The 22306-nt window shown below is 40.8% G+C and overlaps 1 protein-coding gene across 6 annotated transcripts in view; it reads right to left on the minus strand.

Moving 5' to 3' along the window:
* Positions 1–12144: 12144 nt before the first annotated feature.
* LOC124041093 (adhesion G protein-coupled receptor B3-like) overlaps positions 12145–22306 on the minus strand; it is a 113650-nt gene continuing 103488 nt past the window's right edge. For all 6 annotated transcript variants that reach the window (XM_046358255.1, XM_046358252.1, XM_046358254.1 and 3 more), the window contains 2 exons: positions 16773–16877; positions 12145–13351 (listed from right to left, as the gene is read on the minus strand). In XM_046358255.1, coding sequence (XP_046214211.1) covers positions 13163–13351; positions 16773–16877 — 294 coding nt within the window. In that variant the 3' untranslated portion in view covers positions 12145–13162. The remainder of the gene's footprint in view (positions 13352–16772; positions 16878–22306) is intronic.

Consider the following 22306-nt stretch of genomic DNA (forward strand, 5'->3'; position numbering starts at 1 on the left):
GGTACTCCCTGTTTATAGCTCCACAGTGATCTGGTACTGGCACTCCCTGTATATAGCAGCCCATTGATCTGGTACTGGTACTCCCTGTTTATAGCTCCACATTGATCTGGTACTGGTACTCCCTGTTTATAGCTCCACATTGATCTGGTACTGGTACTCCCTGTATATAGCTCCACATTGATCTGATACTGGTACTCCCTGTACTGTATATACTGTAGTTCAGTTCTTGTGTGTTTTATTTAAATCATCTTGTGTTAGTTACTATTTAATTTAAATTTTAAAATGTTGTATTGTTGGGAAGGGCTCGTAAGAAAGCATTTTACGGTAAAGTCTATATCAGTTGTATGTGGCGCATGTGACAAATACAATTTTATTTGATGTCATTTGACTGAAGCGGTGTCTTTTTCAAGGTCTCTCTTGACCGATAGATTTGAGCTCAGTGACACTGAGCGACACAAATATAGTTTAAATAAAATAAACATTACCAGCCGTCAAATCTTTGCTTCCTCTGTCCTTGACAGTATTCTGAGAGAATTGGAGGAGACCCTGAGACCTCCTCCTCCAATGATATTTCAGAGGAATTAAGGAAACAAGGATGGAGAAAGCAAGGATTTCAGACATGTTTTATAGTTAAATAAAGGTAACACCAGGGTGTCACTACAGACACCTGGTTTGAATCCAGGCTGTATCACAACCGGCCGTGATTGGAAGTCCCATAGGGCGGTGCACAATTGACCCAGCGTTGTCAGGGTTTGGCCGGTGTAGGACGTCATTGTAAATAAGAATTTGTTCTTAACTGACTTTAATAGTTAAATAAAGGTTAAATAAAAATAATTAACTAAATAATTCATATTCTGTAGAATATAATAACTTTATTTATATATTTGAAATGATAAATAAAAATATAAAATATATAATACTGTATATAAAAAAAGCATCAAGTTGGACGTTATAAGGATGACTTTATGTTGATGGATGACATTATTATAAGGATGACTTTATAAGGATGACTTCATGTTGATGGATGACATTATTATAAGGATGACTTTATGTTGATGGATGACATTATTATAAGGATGACTTATGTTGATGGATGACATTATTATAAGGATGACTTCATGTTGATGGATGACATTATTATAAGGATGACTTTATGTTGATGGATGACATTATTATAAGGATGACTTTATAAGGATGACTTCATGTTGATGGATGACATTATTATAAGGATGACTTTATGTTGATGGATGACATTATTATAAGGATGACTTTGTTGATGGATGACATTATTATAAGGATGACTTTATGTTGATGGATGACATTATTATAAGGATGACTTTATGTTGATGGATGACATTATTATAAGGATGACTTTATGTTGATGGATGACATTATTATAAGGATTACTTTATAAGGATGACTTTATGTTGATGGATGACATTATTATAAGGATGACTTTATGTTGATGGATGACTTTATAAGGATGACTTTATGTTGATGGATGACATTATTATAAGGATGACTTTATGTTGATGGATGACTTTATAAGGATGACTTTATGTTGATGGATGACATTATCATAAGGATGACTTTATGTTGATGGATGACATTATCATAAGGATGACTTTATAAGGATGACTTTATGTTGATGGATGACATTATTATAAGGATGACTTTATGTTGATGGATGACATTATCATAAGGATGACTTTATGTTGATGGATGACATTATTACATTTACATTTAAGTCATTTAGCAGACGCTCTTATCCAGAGCGACTTACAAATTGGTGCATTCACCTTATGACATCCAGTGGAACAGCCACTTTACAATAGTGCATCTAAATCTTAAAGGGGGGTGAGAGGGAATACTTATCCTATCCTAGGTATTCCTTAAAGAGGTGGGGTTTCAGGTGTCTCCGGAAGGTGGTGATTGACTCCGCTGTCCTGGCGTCGTGAGGGAGTTTGTTCCACCATTGGGGGGCCAGAGCAGCGAACAGTTTTGACTGGGCTGAGCGGGAACTGTACTTCCTCAGTGGTAGGGAGGCGAGCAGGCCAGAGGTGGATGAACGCAGTGCCCTTGTTTGGGTGTAGGGCCTGATCAGAGCCTGGAGGTACTGAGGTGCCGTTCCCCTCACAGCTCCGTAGGCAAGCACCATGGTCTTGTAGCGGATGCGAGCTTCAACTGGAAGCCAGTGGAGAGAGCGGAGGAGCGGGGTGACGTGAGAGAACTTGGGAAGGTTGAACACCAGACGGGCTGCGGCGTTCTGGATGAGTTGAAGGGGTTTAATGGCACAGGCAGGGAGCCCAGCCAACAGCGAGTTGCAGTAATCCAGACGGGAGATGACAAGTGCCTGGATTAGGACCTGCGCCGCTTCCTGTGTGAGGCAGAGTCGTACTCTGCGGATGTTGTAGAGCATGAACCTACAGGAACGGGCCACCGCCTTGATGTTGGTTGAGAACGACAGGGTGTTGTCCAGGATCACACCAAGGTTCTTAGCGCTCTGGGAGTAGGACACAATGGAGTTGTCAACCGTGATGGCGAGATCATGGAACGGGCAGTCCTTCCCCGGGAGGAAGAGCAGCTCCGTCTTGCCGAGGTTCAGCTTGAGGTGGTGATCCGTCATCCACACTGATATGTCTGCCAGACATGCAGAGATGCGATTCGCCACCTGGTCATCAGAAGGGGGAAAGGATGACTTTATGTTGATGGATGACATTATTATAAGGATGACTTTATAAGGATGACTTTATGTTGATGGATGACATTATCATAAGGATGACTTTATGTTGATGGATGACATTATCATAAGGATGACTTTATGTTGATGGATGACATTATCAAAGGATGACTTTATGTTGATGGATGACATTATCAAAGGATGACTTTATGTTGATGGATGACATTATCATAAGGATGACTTTATAAGGATGACTTTATGTTGATGGATGACATTATCATAAGGATGACTCTATGTTGATGGATGACATTATCATAAGGATGACTCTATGTTGATGGATGACATTATCATAAGGATGACTTTATAAGGATGACTTTATGTTGATGGATGACATTATCATAAGGATGACTTTATGTTGATGGATGACATTATCATAAGGAGGAAATTATGATATGGATGTCACGCCCTGACCTTAGAGAGCCTTTTTATGTCTCTATTTGGTTTGGTCAGGGTGTGATTTGGGGTGGCATTCTATGTTTTTGATTTCTATGATTTTGTATTTCTATGTTTTGGCCGGGTATGGTTCTCAATCAGGGACAGCTGTCTGTCGTTGTCTCTGATTGGGAACCATACTTAGGTAGCCCTTGTCCCTCCTTTCAGTGTGGGAAGTTAACTTTGTTTGTGGCATTTCGCCCTGTAAGCTTCACGGTTGTTTTCTTGTATGTTGTTTTGTTGGTGTAATTTTTATAATAAAAAGAAAATGCAACGCGGCACCTTGGTCCACTTCTTTCAACGGCCGTGACAACGGATGACAATATAAGGATGACATTATTACAAGGATGACATTAATATAAGGAAGACATTATGTTGACGGATGACATTATTATAAGGATGACATTACTAAAAGGATGAAATCATGATAAAGATGACATTATTATAAGGATGACATTATTTTAAGATTGACATTATTAAAAGGATGGCATTATGTTGATGGATGACATTATTATATGGATGACATTATTTTATGGATGACATTATTATAAGGATGACATTATGTTGATGGATGACATTATTATAAGGATGACATTATTATAAGGATGATATTATGTTTAAGGATGACATTATTATAAGAATGACATTATAAGAATGACATTGTGTTGAGGGATGACATTATTATAAGGATGACATTATGATAAGGATGACATTATTATAAGATTGACATTATTTTAAGGATGACAATATGATAAGGATGACATTATTATAAGATTGACATTATTATAAGGATGACATTATGTTGATGGATGACATTATTATATGGATGACATTATTTTATGGATGACATTATTATAAGAATTACATTATGTTAATGGATGACATTATAAGGATGACAGTATTATAAGGTTGACGTTATGTTAACATTATAAGGATGACATGTTGATGGATTTAGCTTTAGGGGAGAGGTTGCAGAGGTTTCTGTTCACACCAGGATACAGTGGAGGGTTGGAGGGGGAGGCTGCAGAGGTTTCTGGTCACACCAGGATACAGTGGAGGGTTGGAGGGGGAGGCTGCAGAGGTTTCTGGTCACACCAGGATACAGTGGAGGGTTGGAGGGGGAGGCTGCAGAGGTTTCTGGTCACACCAGGATACAGTGGAGGGTTGGAGGGGGAGGCTCAGGTTTCCTCCCGCCCACCTTTCTCTCTAATGCACTTACCGTATTGAAAAGCAAAGGATGAGACAGTATTATTATATTTGATGGACGGGGGTCTAGAGAAGAGGTAGAAGTGGACTGGTCACATGAGAACAGAGAGGAGGGTTGGAGGGGAGGCGTAGGTTTCTTTCTCACGTATTTCTCCCAACTGTACTTACTCTGCAAAGGATGACGTTATTACTCATGTTATTATTTTTGATGGACGGGCGTCTAGAGAAGAGGTAGAAGGGGTCTGCTGCGGTCATACGAGGACACAGAGAAGGGGTGGATGGTGGGGGCTTGGTAGGAGATTTGGGTGTTTTTCTGAGCAGATGCTCACTTCAGTCTGTGAACGTAAACATGTGTGTTGAAGCGCATGCGTGTGTGTGTGTGTGTGTGTGTGTGTGTGTGTGTGGGTGTGTGTGGGTGGGTGGGTGCCTGCATGCGTCTGGCGTGCGTGCGTCCATCCGTGTGTGTGTATGTGTATTTGTGTGTACGTTTTTGTGTGTGTGTATGTGTGTGTGCTCGTACGTGGGTGAGTGTGTGTTATTGTACGTGTGCACGTGTGTGGGTGAGTGAGTGAGTATGTGTGTGCGTGTGTGTTTGTGTATGTGTGTGTATTTGTGCGTGTGTGTTTGTGTATATGTGTGTGTGTATGTGTGTGTGTATTTGTGCGTGTGTGTTTGTGTATATGTGTAAGTGTGTATGTGTGTGTGTATTTGTGCGTGTGTGTTTGTGTATATGTGTGTGTATGTGTGCGTGTGTGTTTGTGTGTATGTGTGTGTGTATGTGTGTGTGTGTGTGTGTGTGTGTGTGTGTGTGTATGTGTGTGTATGTGTGTGTGTGTGTATGTGTGTGTGTGTGTGTGTGTGTGTGTGTATGTGTGTGTATGTGTGTGTATATGTGTGTGTGTGTGTATGTGTGTGTATGTGTGTGTGTGTATGTGTGTGTATGTGTGTGTATCCCCCTGTGTCCTATGTGTCCTGTATCACCTCATCTGTCCCCCATGTGTGTATTTGTGTGTCACCTGTGTGTCCTGTATGTTTCTTCCTCTGTGTCCTGTCCTTTTCTTCCTCTGTCTCCTGTGTCTTGCTGGTGTGTGGATGTCTGTTCCCCTGTGAGTATGTGTAACACTGATGTGTTTAGTGTGTGCTGTCGTGTGTGTATGTGTGGGTATGTGTGACAAACAAGTGTAGACAAACACACACAACCTTCCCATCAGTCCCCGTGCCAAATCTGCCTGATGTATGTGTGTTAACCTTCTGGAGGTGTGCATGCACATAAAATGTGTGTGATGTGTGGGAATGTTGGTGGTGTAAAGTGAAATCAGATACAGTGTATTGTATGTGTGTGATGTGTGTGTATGTGTGTGTATGTGTGTGTGTGTATGTGTGTGTATGTGTATGTGTGTGTATGTGTGTGTATGTGTGTGATGTGTGTGTGTGTGTATGTGAGTGTGTGTGTATGTGTGTGTGTGTGTGTGTGTATGTGTGTGTGTGTGTGTGATGTGTGTGTGTGTGTGTGTGTATGTGTGTGTATGTGTGTGTAGTGTGTGTGATGTGAGTGTGTGTGTGTGTGTGTGTGTGAATGCAGGTGCTAGACTGTATGTGTATGGGAGAGTAAGAGGTGAGGTGACAGATTAAAGGAGGGTATGTGATGACTGTAATTTACAGACAGATGACATTTATTTCAAACAGGACAATGAGACAGTGATAAATTAATGGGGCCAGTCATTTAAAACATATGGGGACACCACTTCATCATGGATCCAAATGTGCATGTGCCTGTCTTGTTTATTTCAAAATAAAAGAAATTGGCGGAAGTGCCATTTTCCATTTGACAGAAAATAACCCATGACATTGTGGCTTCTTTGAAGATTACTGAGATGGTTCAACAGTTTATTTCTACTAGCACCTTAATTTTTCAGAAAGCATCAAAACATATTACTGAAACAGTAACCTCTTCCCAAGGAAACCATCCAACATATGGCTGATTGTTGAATAATAGCTGAAAAGGTGTATAATTATCAATGTTCTATTCAGTATCTCTCTGACTGTTGAAGAAACCAAAAATAGTTGAAGAACCTGTAGGTCTCCACTACCTCATATCAATGTTCTATTCAGTTCTATCAATCCCCTTCTAAAATACTGTTGAAACCATTGCACTCTGAACAAAAATAAATTCAAGTTTTAATTTGAACTTTAACCAAAATCAGTTGAAGCTGAAAAGAGTGGACTACCTATTTTTAAATGTGACATAGAATGAGCCTATCTAGAGCATAATGAACAGACAATTTCCTGTGATCTGGCCACTACCTCAGGGAATGTTCTATTCAGATCTATGGTGACTGTTTAATGACATACTAATCATGTCAATGTTCTATTTGGGTATCTTCTAGACTGTTCGGAAAACTTTGAGGTCTGGACACTCAGGGGAATGTTCTGACAGTATCTCTTTGACTGTTTTAATAATAACTGTAGGTCTCCACTACCTCATATCAATGTTCTATTCAGTATCTATCTGACTGTTCCTAATGACTGTAGGTCTCCACTACCTCATATCAATGTTCTATTCAGTATCTATCTGACTGTTCCTAATGACTGTAGGTCTCCACGGGGCCTGATAGGTCAATGTTCTATTCAGTATCCTCTGACTGTTCCTAATAATAACTGTTTCTCCTACCTCATTTCCAATGTTCTATTCAGTATTTATCTGACTGTTCCTAATATCTGTAGGTCTCACTACCTCATATCAATGTTCTATTCCCCATCTGACTGTTCCTAATAATAACTGTAGGTCTCCTTCTACCTCATATCAATGTTCTATTCAGTATCCTCTGACTGTTCCTAATAATAACTTAGGTCTCCACTACCTCTATGCTGTTCTATTCAGTATCTATCTGAGAGGACTGATGCCTTTCAGTGACTGTAGGTCTCCACTACCCATATCAATGTTCTATTCAGTATCTATCTGACTGTTCCTAATGACTGTAGGTCTCCACTACCTCATATCAATGTTCTATTCAGTATCTATCTGACTGTTCCTAATGACTGTAGGTCTCCACTACCTCATATCAATGTTTTATTCAGTATCTATCTGACTGTTCCTAATGACTGCTAGGTCTCCAGTTAACCTTCTCAGGCACAATGTTCTACAGTATCTATCTGACTGTTCCTAATGACTGTAGGTCTCACTACCTCATATCAATGTTCTATTCAGTATCTATCTGACTGTTCCTAATGACTGTAGGTCTCCACTACCTCATATCAATGTTCTATTCAGTATCTATCTGACTGTTCCTAAGACTGTAGGTCTCCACTACCTCATATCAATGTTCTATTCAGTAGAGATCTGACTGTTCCTAATAATAACTGCAGGCTCTCCAGACTGACACACAAGTTCTGTTCAGTATCTGATCTGACAGTTTAATAATAAGGGCAGGTCTCCATCTACAACCCATACATTTATTTCAGAGGACAGAGACAGTTGAAGAAGACTAGAAGGCTCTGGGGCCAGTCATTTAAAACTATCTGACTGTTCCTAATAACTGTAGGTCTCCACTACTCATATCAATGTTCTATTCAGTATCTATCTGACTTTCCTAATGACTGTAGAAATCTGGCATAGTCAATGTTTTTAATTTGACTGTTCCTAAAGAAACTATACAATCTACCTCATATCAATGTGGGATTCCACTGAGATGTCTCTGAACTGTTCCTAACTAATAACCTATTTTTCAACACTACATCATAACCATGTTCTGAATTCAGTATCTATCTGACTGTTCCTAATAATAACTGTAGGTACCACCACCTCATATACCAATGTTCTAACATATCTATCTGACTTTCCTAATAATAACTGTAGGTCTCCACTACCTGGCCAATGTTCTATTCAGTATCTAGGACTGTTCTTAATGACTGTAGGTCTGACACAGCCTCATATCAATGTTCTGTTCATATCTGGCTCATGACTGTTCCTAAACTGAGGTCTCCATACCTCATATCAATGTTCTATTCAGTAATCTACTGACAGTTCCTAATAATAACTGTTTTGTCATACTACCTCATATCAATGTTCTGTTAGTATCTCTCTGACAGCCAATCAGCATTCAGGGCTCTAACCACCCAGTTTATAAGTTCTTTCAGTAACTCTCTGACTGTTCCTAATAATGACTGTAGGTCTCCACTACCTCATACCAATGTTCTGTTCAGTATGACTGTTCTCTGACTGTTCCAGTATTTAATAATAACTGTAGGTCTCCACTACCTCATATCAATGTTCTGTTCAGTATCTCTCTGACTGTTCCTAATAACTGTAGGTCTCCACTACCTCATATCAATGTTCTGTTCAGTATCTCTCTGACTGTTCCTAATAATAACTGTAGGTCTCCACTACCTCATATCAATGTTCTGTTCAATATCTCTCTGACTGTTCCTAATAATAACTGTAGGTCTCCACTACCTCATATCAATGTTCTGTTCAGTATCTCTCTGACTGTTCCTAATAACTGTAGGTCTCCACTACCTCATATCAATGTTCTGTTCAGTATCTCTCTGACTGTTCCTAATAATAACTGTAGGTCTCCACTACCTCATATCAATGTTCTGTTCAGTATCTCTCTGACTGTTCCTAATAATAACTGTAGGTCTCCACTACCTCATATCAATGTTCTATTCAGTATCTATCTGACTGTTCCTAATAATAACTGTAGGTCTCCACTACCTCATATCAATGTTCTATTCAGTATCTCTCTGACTGTTCCTAATAACTGTAGGTCTCCACTACCTCATATCAATGTTCTGTTCAGTATCTCTCTGACTGTTCCTAATAACTGTAGGTCTCCACTACCTCATACCAATGTTCTGTTCAATATCTATCTGACTGTTCCTAATAATAACTGTAGGTCTCCACTACCTCATACCAATGTTCTGTTCAGTATCTATCTGACTGTTCCTAATAACTGTAGGTCTCCACTACCTCATATCAATGTTCTGTTCAGTATCTATCTGACTGTTCCTAATAACTGTAGGTCTCCACTACCTCATACCAATGTTCTGTTCAATATCTCTCTGACTGTTCCTAATAATAACTGTAGGTCTCCACTACCTCATACCAATGTTCTGTTCAGTATCTATCTGACTGTTCCTAATAATAACTGTAGGTCTCCACTACCTCATATCAATGTTCTGTTCAGTATCTCTCTGACTGTTCCTAATAACTGTAGGTCTCCACTACCTCATACCAATGTTCTGTTCAGTATCTCTCTGACTGTTCCTAATAATAACTGTAGGTCTCCACTACCTCATACCAATGTTCTGTTCAGTATCTCTCTGACTGTTCCTAATAATAACTGTAGGTCTCCACTACCTCATATCAATGTTCTGTTCAGTATCTATCTGACTGTTCCTAATAATAACTGTAGGTCTCCACTACCTCATATCAATGTTCTATTCAGTATCTCTCTGATTGTTCCTAATAATAACCAGCAGGTAGGTAGCCTAGTGGTTAGAGCGTTGGGCCAGTAACCGGAAGGTTGCTGGGTCGGAGCCCCTACCTGACAAGGTAAAAGTCTGTCTTTCTGCCACTGAGCAAGGCAGTTAACCCACTGTTCCCTGGGCACTGAAGACCTGGATGTTGATAATGGCAGCCCTCCGCACCTCTCTGATTCAGAGGGGTTGGGTTAAATGCAGAAGACACATTTCAGTTGAATACATTCAGTTGGACAACTGACTAAGTATCCCCATTTCCAAGTCTCTGCTAACGCTGGAAACTTTGCCTTTACATTTCTATCATGCTGAACTTCCACGATATGGATAGAATACTGTATGAAGTGTAAGCCTGACTTCTTTCATTTCACATGTACGTTCTGTTCATTCTGTTCGTTCTGTCCAACCTAATGTGGGTTTGTTAATGGGAGGTAAAAAACAAAGCAAAGATGGCAGAACCAGATGCAATACATCTTAATAAGCCTTGTTTACACCTTGCACTAGCATGTAGGTTTTGCGATCTGATCAATATGATACAATCACTATCTGATCAAGGTTTGTCGCATCTACACATGGTCTTAAAATGTCTCTGATCCATCCACAGTGTCTGCAATGTAAACAGGTATACTTGTATGTAAATGATTTCACAAAGAGTTTTTCAAAACAAGATACATGCATTTGTTTTAAGCCATGTTGTGCCATAAGTCAATCATACCACCTGTCAATGATTTCAGATCTGTCTACACTTGTAAGATATCCAGACACAATGCACCCCGACTACCTCTGGAATTGGTCAGGAAAATCTGATCACAATAAGATCACAATGAGTCTTTATAATGTCTACACCTGGCAAAAGATTTGGGCACAATCAGAATGTGGAAAAGATCAGGGCAAAGGACACATGGGGCGGCAGGGTAGCCTAGTGGTTAGAGTGTAGAGACGGCAGGGTAGCCTAGTGGTTAGAGTGTAGGGGCGGCAGGGTAGCCTAGTGGTTAGAGTGTAGAGACGGCAGGGTAGCCTAGTGGTTAGAGTGTAGGGCGGCAGGGTAGCCTAGTGGTTAGAGTGTAGAGACGGCAGGGTAGCCTAGTGGTTAGAGTGTAGGGCGGCAGGGTAGCCTAGTGGTTAGAGTGTAGGACGGCAGGGTAGCCTAGTGGTTAGAGTGTAGGGACGGCAGGGTAGCCTAGTGGTTAGAGTGTAGAGACGGCAGGGTAGCCTAGTGGTTAGAGTGTAGGGGCGGCAGGGTAGCCTAGTGGTTAGAGTGTAGGGGCGGCAGGGTAGCCTAGTGGTTAGAGTGTAGGGGCGGCAGGGTAGCCTAGTGGTTAGAGTGTAGGGGCGGCAGGGTAGCCTAGTGGTTAGAGTGTAGGGACGGCAGGGTAGCCTAGTGGTTAGAGTGTAGGGGCGGCAGGGTAGCCTAGTGGTTAGAGTGTAGAGACGGCAGGGTAGCCTAGTGGTTAGAGTGTAGGGGCGGCAGGGTAGCCTAGTGGTTAGAGTGTAGAGACGGCAGGGTAGCCTAGTGGTTAGAGTGTAGGGACGGCAGGGTAGCCTAGTGGTTAGAGTGTAGAGACGGCAGGGTAGCCTAGTGGTTAGAGAGTAGAGACGGCAGGGTAGCCTAGTGGTTAGAGTGTAGGGGTGGCAGGGTAGCCTAGTGGTTAGAGTGTAGAGGCGGCAGGGTAGCCTAGTGGTTAGAGTGTAGGGATGGCAGGGTAGCCAGGCGGCAGGGTAGCCTAGTGGTTAGAGTGTAGAGACGGCAGGGTAGCCTAGTGGTTAGAGTGTAGAGGCGGCAGGGTAGCCTAGTGGTTAGAGTGTAGGGGCGGCAGGGTAGCCTAGTGGTTAGAGTGTAGAGACGGCAGGGTAGCCTAGTGGTTAGAGTGTAGAGACGGCAGGGTAGCCTAGTGGTTAGAGTGTTGGACTAGTAACCGGAAGGTTACAAGTTCAAACCCTCGAGCTGACAAGGTACAAATCTGTCGTTCTGCCCCTGAACAGGCAGAACGACACACTGTTTCTTAGGCCGTCATTGAAAATAAGAATTTGTTCTTAACCGACTTGCCTAGTTAAATAAAACATGTTAGCACAAGGTATAAACGGGGCTTCTGAGGAGAACCTGTTGGTTTAAAGAGCATCTGACAAAGGCATGACCACCAGATAGACACGTTCTCTGAAGCAGTACGAACATATTTCCTCTTTTATTTACATTCCTTGTTCAAATGTTAACATTTTATAACGCTATAACGCTTGATCAAGTTGGCATTTCTTGTCTCATTAAAATAAATTGGCACAAGTAAAACATATGTAGACAAAAGTTTATTTACACCAATACAACATTTTTCATTTTTAAATATTTTATACAGGGCTGCAGATGAGAGAGTTTTAGCCGAGATTCTTCAAGCAAGATTCTGCAGTATTAAAGTTTGTGAAATATATTATTCATATAAAAGTGAGTATTACCTTTATTGCATTTAAAGCAATGAAGAATGTAGCTTTGACAAACATTCATTTTTATATGACAGAAAATCCTCTTTGCCTGCCACTCTCGCTCATATATATTTTATATTATAAAGTAAAAAGTATAGTAATGGCCAAACAGACTTGTTATAAACTTTTTAAAAACCTGCATAAATATATACATTGTGCTTCCAGGGTCCAGTTTTGTGAAATATAAAACTGGACCCAACGAAGCTGGGATTGACATTGTATTATGTCTTCATTTAGCTTTTGAGGTTTATTCATCTAGAAAGATGTTCACCTTTTTGAAACCAATTCTTCTTACCATGGGTACTCTGAAACACATGATGGTAAATATTGTACACCCACCTGGCTGGCCCGCTGCACTAAGTACACTAGTGAGAATACAAAAAGTAACACTGATGATTTTTGTTGTATTTTTTGTTGTATTTTTTCCTCCTGTCCTCTGTTTTCCTCTTAAAAGGTATTGACACATCATGTCCTTGTCAAACTCCTTTAGAATCCAGATATGTACTGGGCCAAGGCTGTTAGGACAGTCTGTCCATTTTTTCAGTGCAAAATACATCCTTTCCCCTTTCCTCCATGTCCTGGTTATCATTTTTCTCCTGGTTTTCCTCTTCCTGGTTTTTACTTCCTGGAAGTCTCCTTCCTGGAGTGCATCCAAACTGTCACCCTATTCCCTATATAGTGCACTACCTTTTGACCAGAGCCCTATGAGTCCTGTTCAAAAGAGCCCTTTGGGTACTGGTGAAAAAGAGGCCTATAGGACCTGGTCATAAGTAGTGCACTTCATTGGGAAAAGGGTGCCATTTTGGACTCATTTCCTGGTTTGTTTAGATCAGATCAGACCTCTGTCTGGAAGTCTCCTTCCTGTACGTCTAAGGGGAGATTGACACACTTCTCCCACTCTGCTGCGGTCATCTCCAGAGAGTCCTTGGGGTCAGGGTCTAGTGCATTCATGCTGGCGTAGTTCTGGTACTCACAGGCTGGGTTGTAGCTCTCCCAGGGGTTCTTGTTGGCCATGGCCTTGTCCTTGGGAGGACAGGGACGGGGACAGGTTAGCAGCAGATATGGACAGGGACATAGCAGACATAGCAGATAGCATGCCTTACAGTCACTAAACATGGTTCACTATAAATTGTTACTATATGTTATACCACATATACTTTATATGTAATATATAGGATAGGGTAAAGGATATATACATACAGGGATATGTGAGGGTTATCACTTAGAAGGGAACATGCTTCAGTGTCACTGGTTACAGTTCTTCTTCTTAAACATTGGGTAACATTGGTTAATAATAACTTTAATGAATAAGCATGAATAAACTGTTTATAAATACATTTGAATTTCATCACTGTAAAACATTTATAAACATTAATATGAAAGTTATAATGGATTATCCGTGAAAATTATTATGAAAATATTATAAAGTGTAGCAAAACAATGGACTTTGAATCATGCTGTACTGCCTCTATGCATTGATCACCTCAACTAATGTTCTGGTAGAGCATATTAATGGTGTAATGGTTCTATGAGAAGTGTAAGTAACAAAAGGTAATGATAAGTATCTCAAATGTGAATAATATAGTTAGATTATATCATGGAAGAAATCAAATGAATAGTGCGTTCCCTTCCAGCTGAATAACGGTGAAGAGGGACTAGAGGACGAGCTTCCACTGTGTCTGGCTGTGTGCCGTTCTGTTCCCATAATCTGGATGTACTCTCACTGACACTCACAAAGAGACTAGTAGGGAGTCAAATAGGACAGCGAGCTATCGGAGCTGTTACTATAAAGTCAGGGAACACACAATGGTCACTAATGTTGTCTGTAGCTCTGGAGCCTGCCAGCTATTCAGCCAGCCTAGCCAGCACTGCAGTACATTTAATCAGCCAGCCCAGCCAGCACTGCAGTACATTTAATCAGCCAGCCCAGCCAGCACTGCAGTACATTTAATCAGCCAGCCCAGCCAGCACTGCAGTACATTTAATCAGCCAGCCCAGCCAGCACTGCAGTACATTTAATCAGCCAGCCCAGCCAGCACTGCAGTACATTTAATCAGCCAGCCCAGCCAGCACTGCAGTACATTTAATCAGCCAGCCCAGCCAGCACTGCAGTACATTTAATCAGCCAGCCCAGCCAGCACTGCAGTACATTTAATCAGCCAGCCATTTAATCAGCCAGCACTGCAGTACATTTAATCAGCCAGCCCAGCCAGCACTGCAGTACATTTAATTCAGCCAGCACTAATTTAATCAGCCAGCCCAGCCAGCACTGCAGTACATTTAATCAGCCAGCCCAGCCAGCACTGCAGTACATTTAATCAGCCAGCCCAGCCAACACTGCAGTACATTTAATCAGCCAGCCCAGCCAGCACTGCAGTACATTTAATCAGCCAGTCCAGCCAGCACTGCAGTACATTTAATCAGCCAGCCCAGCCAGCACTGCAGTACATTTAATCTGCCAGTCCAGCCCATTCAGCACTGCAGTATATTTAATCAGCCAGCCTAGCCAGCAGCCTAGCCAGTCCAGCCAGCACTGCACTACATTTAATTAGCCAGTCCAGCCAGCACTGCAGTACATTTAATCAGCCAGCCCAGCCAGCACTGCAGTACATTTAATCTGCCAGTCCAGCCCATTCAGCACTGCAGTATATTTAATCAGCCAGCCTAGCCAGCACTGCACTACATTTAATTAGCCAGTCCAGCCAGCACTGCAGTACATTTAATCAGCCAGTCCAGCCCATTCAGCACTGCAGTACATTTAATCAGCCTGCCTACCCAGCACTGCAGTACATTTAATCAGCCAGCCCAGGCAGCACTGCAGTACATTTAATCAGCCAGCCCAGCCAGCACTGCAGTACATTTATTCAACTAGACCAGCCAGCACTACAGTACATTTAATCTGCCAGCCCAGTCAGCACTGCAGTACATTTATTCAACTAGACCAGCCAGCACTGCAGTACATTTAATTCAACTGCAGACCAGCCAGCACTGCAGTACATTTATTTAGACCAGCCATTTAAGCAGCCCAGTCAGCACTGCAAATCAACTAGACCAGCCAGCACTGCAGTACATTTATTCAACTAGACCAGCCAGCACTGCAGTACATTTTTCAGCCATTCATTTATTCAACTAGACCAGCCAACACTGCAGTAAAAGAAGAAAAAAAAGAAAAACAAAGGGATGTAGTTTTCTATATAAATGTCCTTGTGGTGGTTACTAAGCAACAAGCAGAGAATTACACTGTGCAGTGGGGCTGATTGAAATGTGAGAGAAGAGAGAGAAGATTACATGACATGGCAGGCCGAGGGGCTAACTGCCTGCCTGCCTACTTGCATGCCGCAGAGCTGACACTATTCTCACACAACAATAGGCCTGAGTGTGTTTTGGTCAACAGGCCAATTTCCCAGGATACAGTGCAGAAAGCAATGCAGAAAGCATTCACTCAGTAGTGATCAATCATGAATGACCATGTCTGGTCTCTTGAATGATACACATCTGGATTTGAATGGATGAACTCTAATTCAGATGGACTACCACGACGACAGACAACCATCTCACAGTGGCTCTCTTCAATACATCTATGGTACATAGTCTTAACCTTGCCCCCCCCCCCCCCCCCCAATTTGCTGGGTGGTGGTAAAGAGAGCCAAGCAGGATCCTTTTCTCGATTCCTTGCATCCTTGTCCGAGTGGAGGGACCTTGGACCTTCTCCTTCAATATGGTTGAGAAGGAGGAGAGGAGATAGGATACAAGGAAATATGGAAATATTAATTGAGAAAGAGCCAGCGAATCTGCAGACTGCCTAAATGAGATAATGCCTACCCTCTCTCAGACAGAGTCTCTCAACTAGAGGCTAGTCCCCCCCTCACCAGTAGCACCTGGCAGGCCTGTTAGGTATAGGGCCATGTCACTGAACCCCCTCACCAGTAGCAGCTGACAGGCCTGCCTGTTAGGTATAGGGCCATGTCACTGAACCCCCTCACCAGTAGCAGCTGACAGGCCTGTTAGGTATAGGGCCATGTCACTGAACCCCCTCACCAGTAGCAGCTGACAGGCCTGTTAGGTATAGGGCCATGTCACTGAACCCCCTCACCAGTAGCACCTGACAGGCCTGCTAGGTATAGGGCCATGTCACTGAACCCCCTCACCAGTAGCAGCTGACAGGCCTGTTAGGTATAGGGCCATGTCACTGGATCTGTTAATTTGCTCAATGACTCACTACGTGTGTTGCTGAGCGGATGGACATCTAAAAAAGACTATCTATCCTGACATTATCTTGTTTTGTACTCTAATTGGTCGACAACCACCAGCTTCGACCAATCACCCCACCTGGATCTTCTCCAGCTCTGTAATTGGTCTACAACAGCCGACCGCTGACCAATCATCTCCCTCCTTCACCATTTCCTGTTACTGCTGATTTCCTGTTCCTGGTATTATTACTCACCATGCTGCCCATATTTGGTATGTCTTGAAATCGATCCAGGGTTTGAAATTTCTGATTCAGTTCTTGGAACAGCTCCATGTGTCTTTTCCTGGTGTGCATGACTTTCTGCAATGGCAAGGGGTTGGTTTTTGGTTTGGAAATCAAAGCCAATAATAGGATGGAGATTATAATGTAATGTATTATCCTCTCCAACCATCCTCTACACCTTTCTGAATAGCATTTCATCTGCCACTGGTATTACGGCAAGCCTGAGACATATTAAAGGGGCCAATGTCTTTTAAGGATTTTTTTGCATATAATGTAAGCCAGTTGAGTAATTACATATCATTTATGGCCAATTTTATTATCAAATCTACCTTTTTGCATTTATGCAGAATAGTCAGATGACACAAATTTGATGGAGAAATGGAATAAACCCACAGAAGTGGTGTGAGACATTTGTGTCTTGGGCTGTCAGCCAATGTCATATTTTCCATAGAAAAAGTGCAGAAGTCAGGTGTGAAACGTGACCTCATTAAGAGTAACAGTTTTCACATCAACTCATAGCCGATGGATGTATGCAGGAGATGGAGGGGGACAACATGAGCGGGGGAGATTTGCTGGCGGCCCTGTACGGGTTTAGATTGACAGCGTTGCTTTTACCTTAACTACGCCACACATCAATACATCTGTTTTGTGTCAAAACCATGTTACTCCAATAAGCTTAAGTGCTACACAAGGTAGTAGTAAAATTAAAGGGTAGGGTAAACACAAATGCTCAGTGTAATAACAGTAGTAAATTAAAGGGTATGGCAAACACAAATGCTCAGTGTAACAACAGTAGTAAATTAAAGGGTAGGGCAAACACAAATGCTCAGTGTAACAACAGTAGTAAATTAAAGGGTAGGGCAAACACAAATGCTCAGTGTAACAACAGTAGTAAATTAAAGGGTAGGGCAAACACAAATGCTCAGTGTAACAACAGTAGTAAATTAAAGGGTAGGGTAAACACAAATGCTCAGTGTAACAACAGTAGTAAATTAAAGGGTAGGGTAAACACAAATGCTCAGTGTAACAACAGTAGTAAATTAAAGGGTAGGGCAAACACAAATGCTCAGTGTAACAACAGTAGTAAATTAAAGGGTAGGGTAAACACAAATGCTCAGTGTAACAACAGTAGTAAATTAAAGGGTAGGGTAAACACAAATGCTCAGTGTAACAACAGTAGTAAATTAAAGGGTAGGGCAAACACAAATGCTCAGTGTAACAACAGTAGTAAATTAAAGGGTAGGGTAAACACAAAAGCTCAGTGTAACAACAGTAGTAAATTAAAGGGTAGGGTAAACACAAATGCTCAGTGTAACAACAGTAGTATATTAAAGTGTAACAACAGTAGTATATTAAAGGGTAGGGCAAACACAAATGCTCAGTGTAACAACAGTAGTAAATTAAAGGGTAGGGCAAACACAAATGCTCAGTGTAACAACAGTAGTAAATTAAAGGGTAGGGTAAACACAAATGCTCAGTGTAACAACAGTAGTAAATTAAAAATTAAAGGGTAGGGTAAACACAAATGCTCAGTGTAACAACAGTAGTAAATTAAAGGGTAGGGCAAACACAAAAGCTCAGTGTAACAACAGTAGTAAATTAAAGGGTAGGGCAAACACAAATGCTCAGTTTAACAACAGTAGTAAATGAAAGGGTAGAGTAAACACAAATGCTCAGTGTAACAACAGTAGTAAATTAAAGGGTAGGGTAAACACAAATGCTCAGTGTAACAACAGTAGTAAATTAAAAATTAAAGGGTAGGGTAAACATAAATGCTCAGTGTAACAACAGTAGTAAATTAAAGGGTAGGGCAAACACAAATGCTCAGTTTAACAACAGTAGTAAATGAAAGGGTAGGGCAAACACAAAAGCTCAGTGTAACAACAGTAGTAAATTAAAGGGTAGGGCAAACACAAATGCTCAGATGAACAACACTAGTAAATTACAGGGTAGGGTAAACACAAATGCTCAGTGTAACAACAGTAGTAAATTAAAGGGTAGGGCAAACACAAATGCTCAGTGTAACAACAGTAGTAAATTAAAGGGTAGGGCAAACACAAATGCTCAGTGTAACAACAGTAGTAAATTAAAGGGTAGGGCAAACACAAATGCTCAGTGTAACAACAGTAGTAAATTAAAGGGTAGGGCGAACACAAATGCTCAGTGTAACAACAGTAGTAAATTAAAGGGTAGGGCAAACACAAATGCTCAGTTTAACAACAGTAGTAAATTAAAGGGTAGGGTAAACACAAATGCTCAGTTTAACAACAGTAGTAAATTAAAGGGTAGGGCAAACACAAAAGCTCAGTGTAACAACAGTAGTAAATTAAAGGGTAGGGTAAACACAAATGCTCAGTGTAACAACAGTAGTATATTAAAGGGTAGGGCAAACACAAATGCTCAGTGTAACAACAGTAGTAAATTAAAGGGTAGGGCAAACACAAATGCTCAGTTTAACAACAGTAGTAAATAAAAAATTAAAGGGTAGGGTAAACACAAATGCTCAGTGTAACAACAGTAGTAAATTAAAGGGTAGGGCAAACACAAATGCTCAGTTTAACAACAGTAGTAAATTAAAGGGTAGGGTAAACACAAATGCTCAGTGTAACAACAGTAGTAAATTAAAGGGTAGGGTAAACACAAATGCTCAGTGTAACAACAGTAGTATATTAAAGGGTAGGGCAAACACAAATGCTCAGTGTAACAACAGTAGTAAATTAAAGGGTAGGGTAAACACAAATGCTCAGTGTAACAACAGTAGTATATTAAAGGGTAGGGCAAACACAAATGCTCAGTGTAACAACAGTAGTAAATTAAAGGGTAGGGCAAACACAAATGCTCAGTGTAACAACAGTAGTAAATTAAAGGGTAGGGCAAACACAAATGCTCAGTGTAACAACAGTAGTAAATTAAAAATTAAAGGATAGGGTAAACACAAATGCTCAGTGTAACAACAGTAGTAAATTAAAGGGTAGGGCAAACACAAATGCTCAGTGTAACAACAGTAGTAAATTAAAAATTAAAGGGTAGGGTAAACACAAATTTTCTCAGTGTAACAACAGTAGTAAATTAAAGGGTAGGGCAAACACAAATGCTCAGTGTAACAACAGTAGTAAATTAAAGGGTAGGGCAAACACAAATGCTCAGTGTAACAACAGTAGTAAATGAAAGGGTAGGGCAAACACAAATGCTCAGTGTAACAACAGTAGTAAATTAAAGGGTAGGGCAAACACAAATGCTCAGTGTAACAACAGTAGTAAATTAAAGGGTAGGGCAAACACAAATGCTCAGTGTAACAACAGTAGTAAATTAAAGGGTAGGGCAAACACAAATGCTCAGTGTAACAACAGTAGTAAATGAAAGGGTAGGGCAAACACAAATGCTCAGTTTAACAACAGTAGTAAATTAAAGGGTAGGGCAAACACAAAAGCTCAGTGTAACAACAGTAGTAAATTAAAGGGTAGGGCAAACACAAATGCTCAGTTTAACAACAGTAGTAAATTAAAGGGTAGGGCAAACACAAAAGCTCAGTGTAACAACAGTAGTAAATTAAAGGGTAGGGCAAACACAAATGCTCAGTTTAACAACAGTAGTAAATTAAAGGGTAGGGCAAACACAAATGCTCAGTGTAACAACAGTAGTAAATTAAAGGGTAGGGCAAACACAAATGCTCAGTGTAACAACAGTAGTAAATTAAAGGGTAGGGCAAACACAAATGCTCAGTGTAACAACAGTAGTAAATTAAAGGGTAGGGCAAACACAAATGCTCAGTGTAACAACAGTAGTAAATTAAAGGGTAGGGCAAACACAAATGCTCAGTGTAACAACAGTAGTAAATTAAAGGGTAGGGCAAACACAAATGCTCATGCTCAGTGTAACAACAGTAGTAAATTAAAGGGTAGGGCAAACACAAATGCTCAGTGTAACAACAGTAGTAAATTAAAGGGTAGGGCAAACACAAATGCTCAGTGTAACAACAGTAGTAAATTAAAGGGTAGGGCAAACACAAATGCTCAGTGTAACAACAGTAGTAAATTAAAGGGTAGGGCAAACACAAATGCTCAGTGTAACAACAGTAGTAAATTAAAGGGTAGGGCAAACACAAATGCTCAGTGTAACAACAGTAGTAAATTAAAGGGTAGGGCAAACACAAATGCTCAGTGTAACAACAGTAGTAAATTAAAGGGTAGGGCAAACACAAATGCTCAGTGTAACAACAGTAGTAAATTAAAGGGTAGGGCAAACACAAATGCTCAGTGTAACAACAGTAGTAAATTAAAGGGTAGGGCAAACACAAATGCTCAGTGTAACAACAGTAGTAAATTAAAGGGTAGGGCAAACACAAATGCTCAGTGTAACAACAGTAGTAAATTAAAGGGTAGGGCAAACACAAATGCTCAGTGTAACAACAGTAGTAAATTAAAGGGTAGGGCAAACACAAATGCTCAGTGTAACAACAGTAGTAAATTAAAGGGTAGGGCAAACACAAATGCTCAGTGTAACAACAGTAGTAAATTAAAGGGTAGGGCAAACACAAATGCTCAGTGTAACAACAGTAGTAAATTAAAGGGTAGGGCAAACACAAATGCTCAGTGTAACAACAGTAGTAAATTAAAGGGTAGGGCAAACACAAATGCTCAGTGTAACAACAGTAGTAAATTAAAGGGTAGGGCAAACACAAATGCTCAGTGTAACAACAGTAGTAAATTAAAGGGTAGGGCAAACACAAATGCTCAGTGTAAAACAACAGTAGTAAATTAAAGGGTAGGGCAAACACAAATGCTCAGTGTAACAACAGTAGTAAATTAAAGGGTAGGGCAAACACAAATGCTCAGTGTAACAACAGTAGTAAATTAAAGGGTAGGGCAAACACAAATGCTCAGTGTAACAACAGTAGTAAATTAAAGGGTAGGGCAAACACAAATGCTCAGTGTAACAACAGTAGTAAATTAAAGGGTAGGGCAAACACAAATGCTCAGTGTAACAACAGTAGTAAATTAAAGGGTAGGGCAAACACAAATGCTCAGTGTAACAACAGTAGTAAATTAAAGGGTAGGGCAAACACAAATGCTCAGTGTAACAACAGTAGTAAATTAAAGGGTAGGGCAAACACAAATGCTCAGTGTAACAACAGTAGTAAATTAAAGGGTAGGGCAAACACAAATGCTCAGTGTAACAACAGTAGTAAATTAAAGGGTAGGGCAAACACAAATGCTCAGTGTAACAACAGTAGTAAATTAAAGGGTAGGGCAAACACAAATGCTCAGTTTGTAACAACAGTAGTAAATTAAAGGGTAGGGCAAACACAAATGCTCAGTGTAACAACAGTAGTAAATTAAAGGGTAGGGCAAACACAAATGCTCAGTTTAACAACAGTAGTAAATTAAAGGGTAGGGCAAACACAAAAGCTCAGTGTAACAACAGTAGTAAATTAAAGGGTAGGGCAAACACAAATGCTCAGTTTAACAACAGTAGTAAATTAAAGGGTAGGGCAAACACAAAAGCTC

The sequence above is a fragment of the Oncorhynchus gorbuscha genome, linkage group LG08 (assembly GCF_021184085.1).
Source record: "Oncorhynchus gorbuscha isolate QuinsamMale2020 ecotype Even-year linkage group LG08, OgorEven_v1.0, whole genome shotgun sequence".
NCBI lineage: Eukaryota > Metazoa > Chordata > Actinopteri > Salmoniformes > Salmonidae > Oncorhynchus > Oncorhynchus gorbuscha.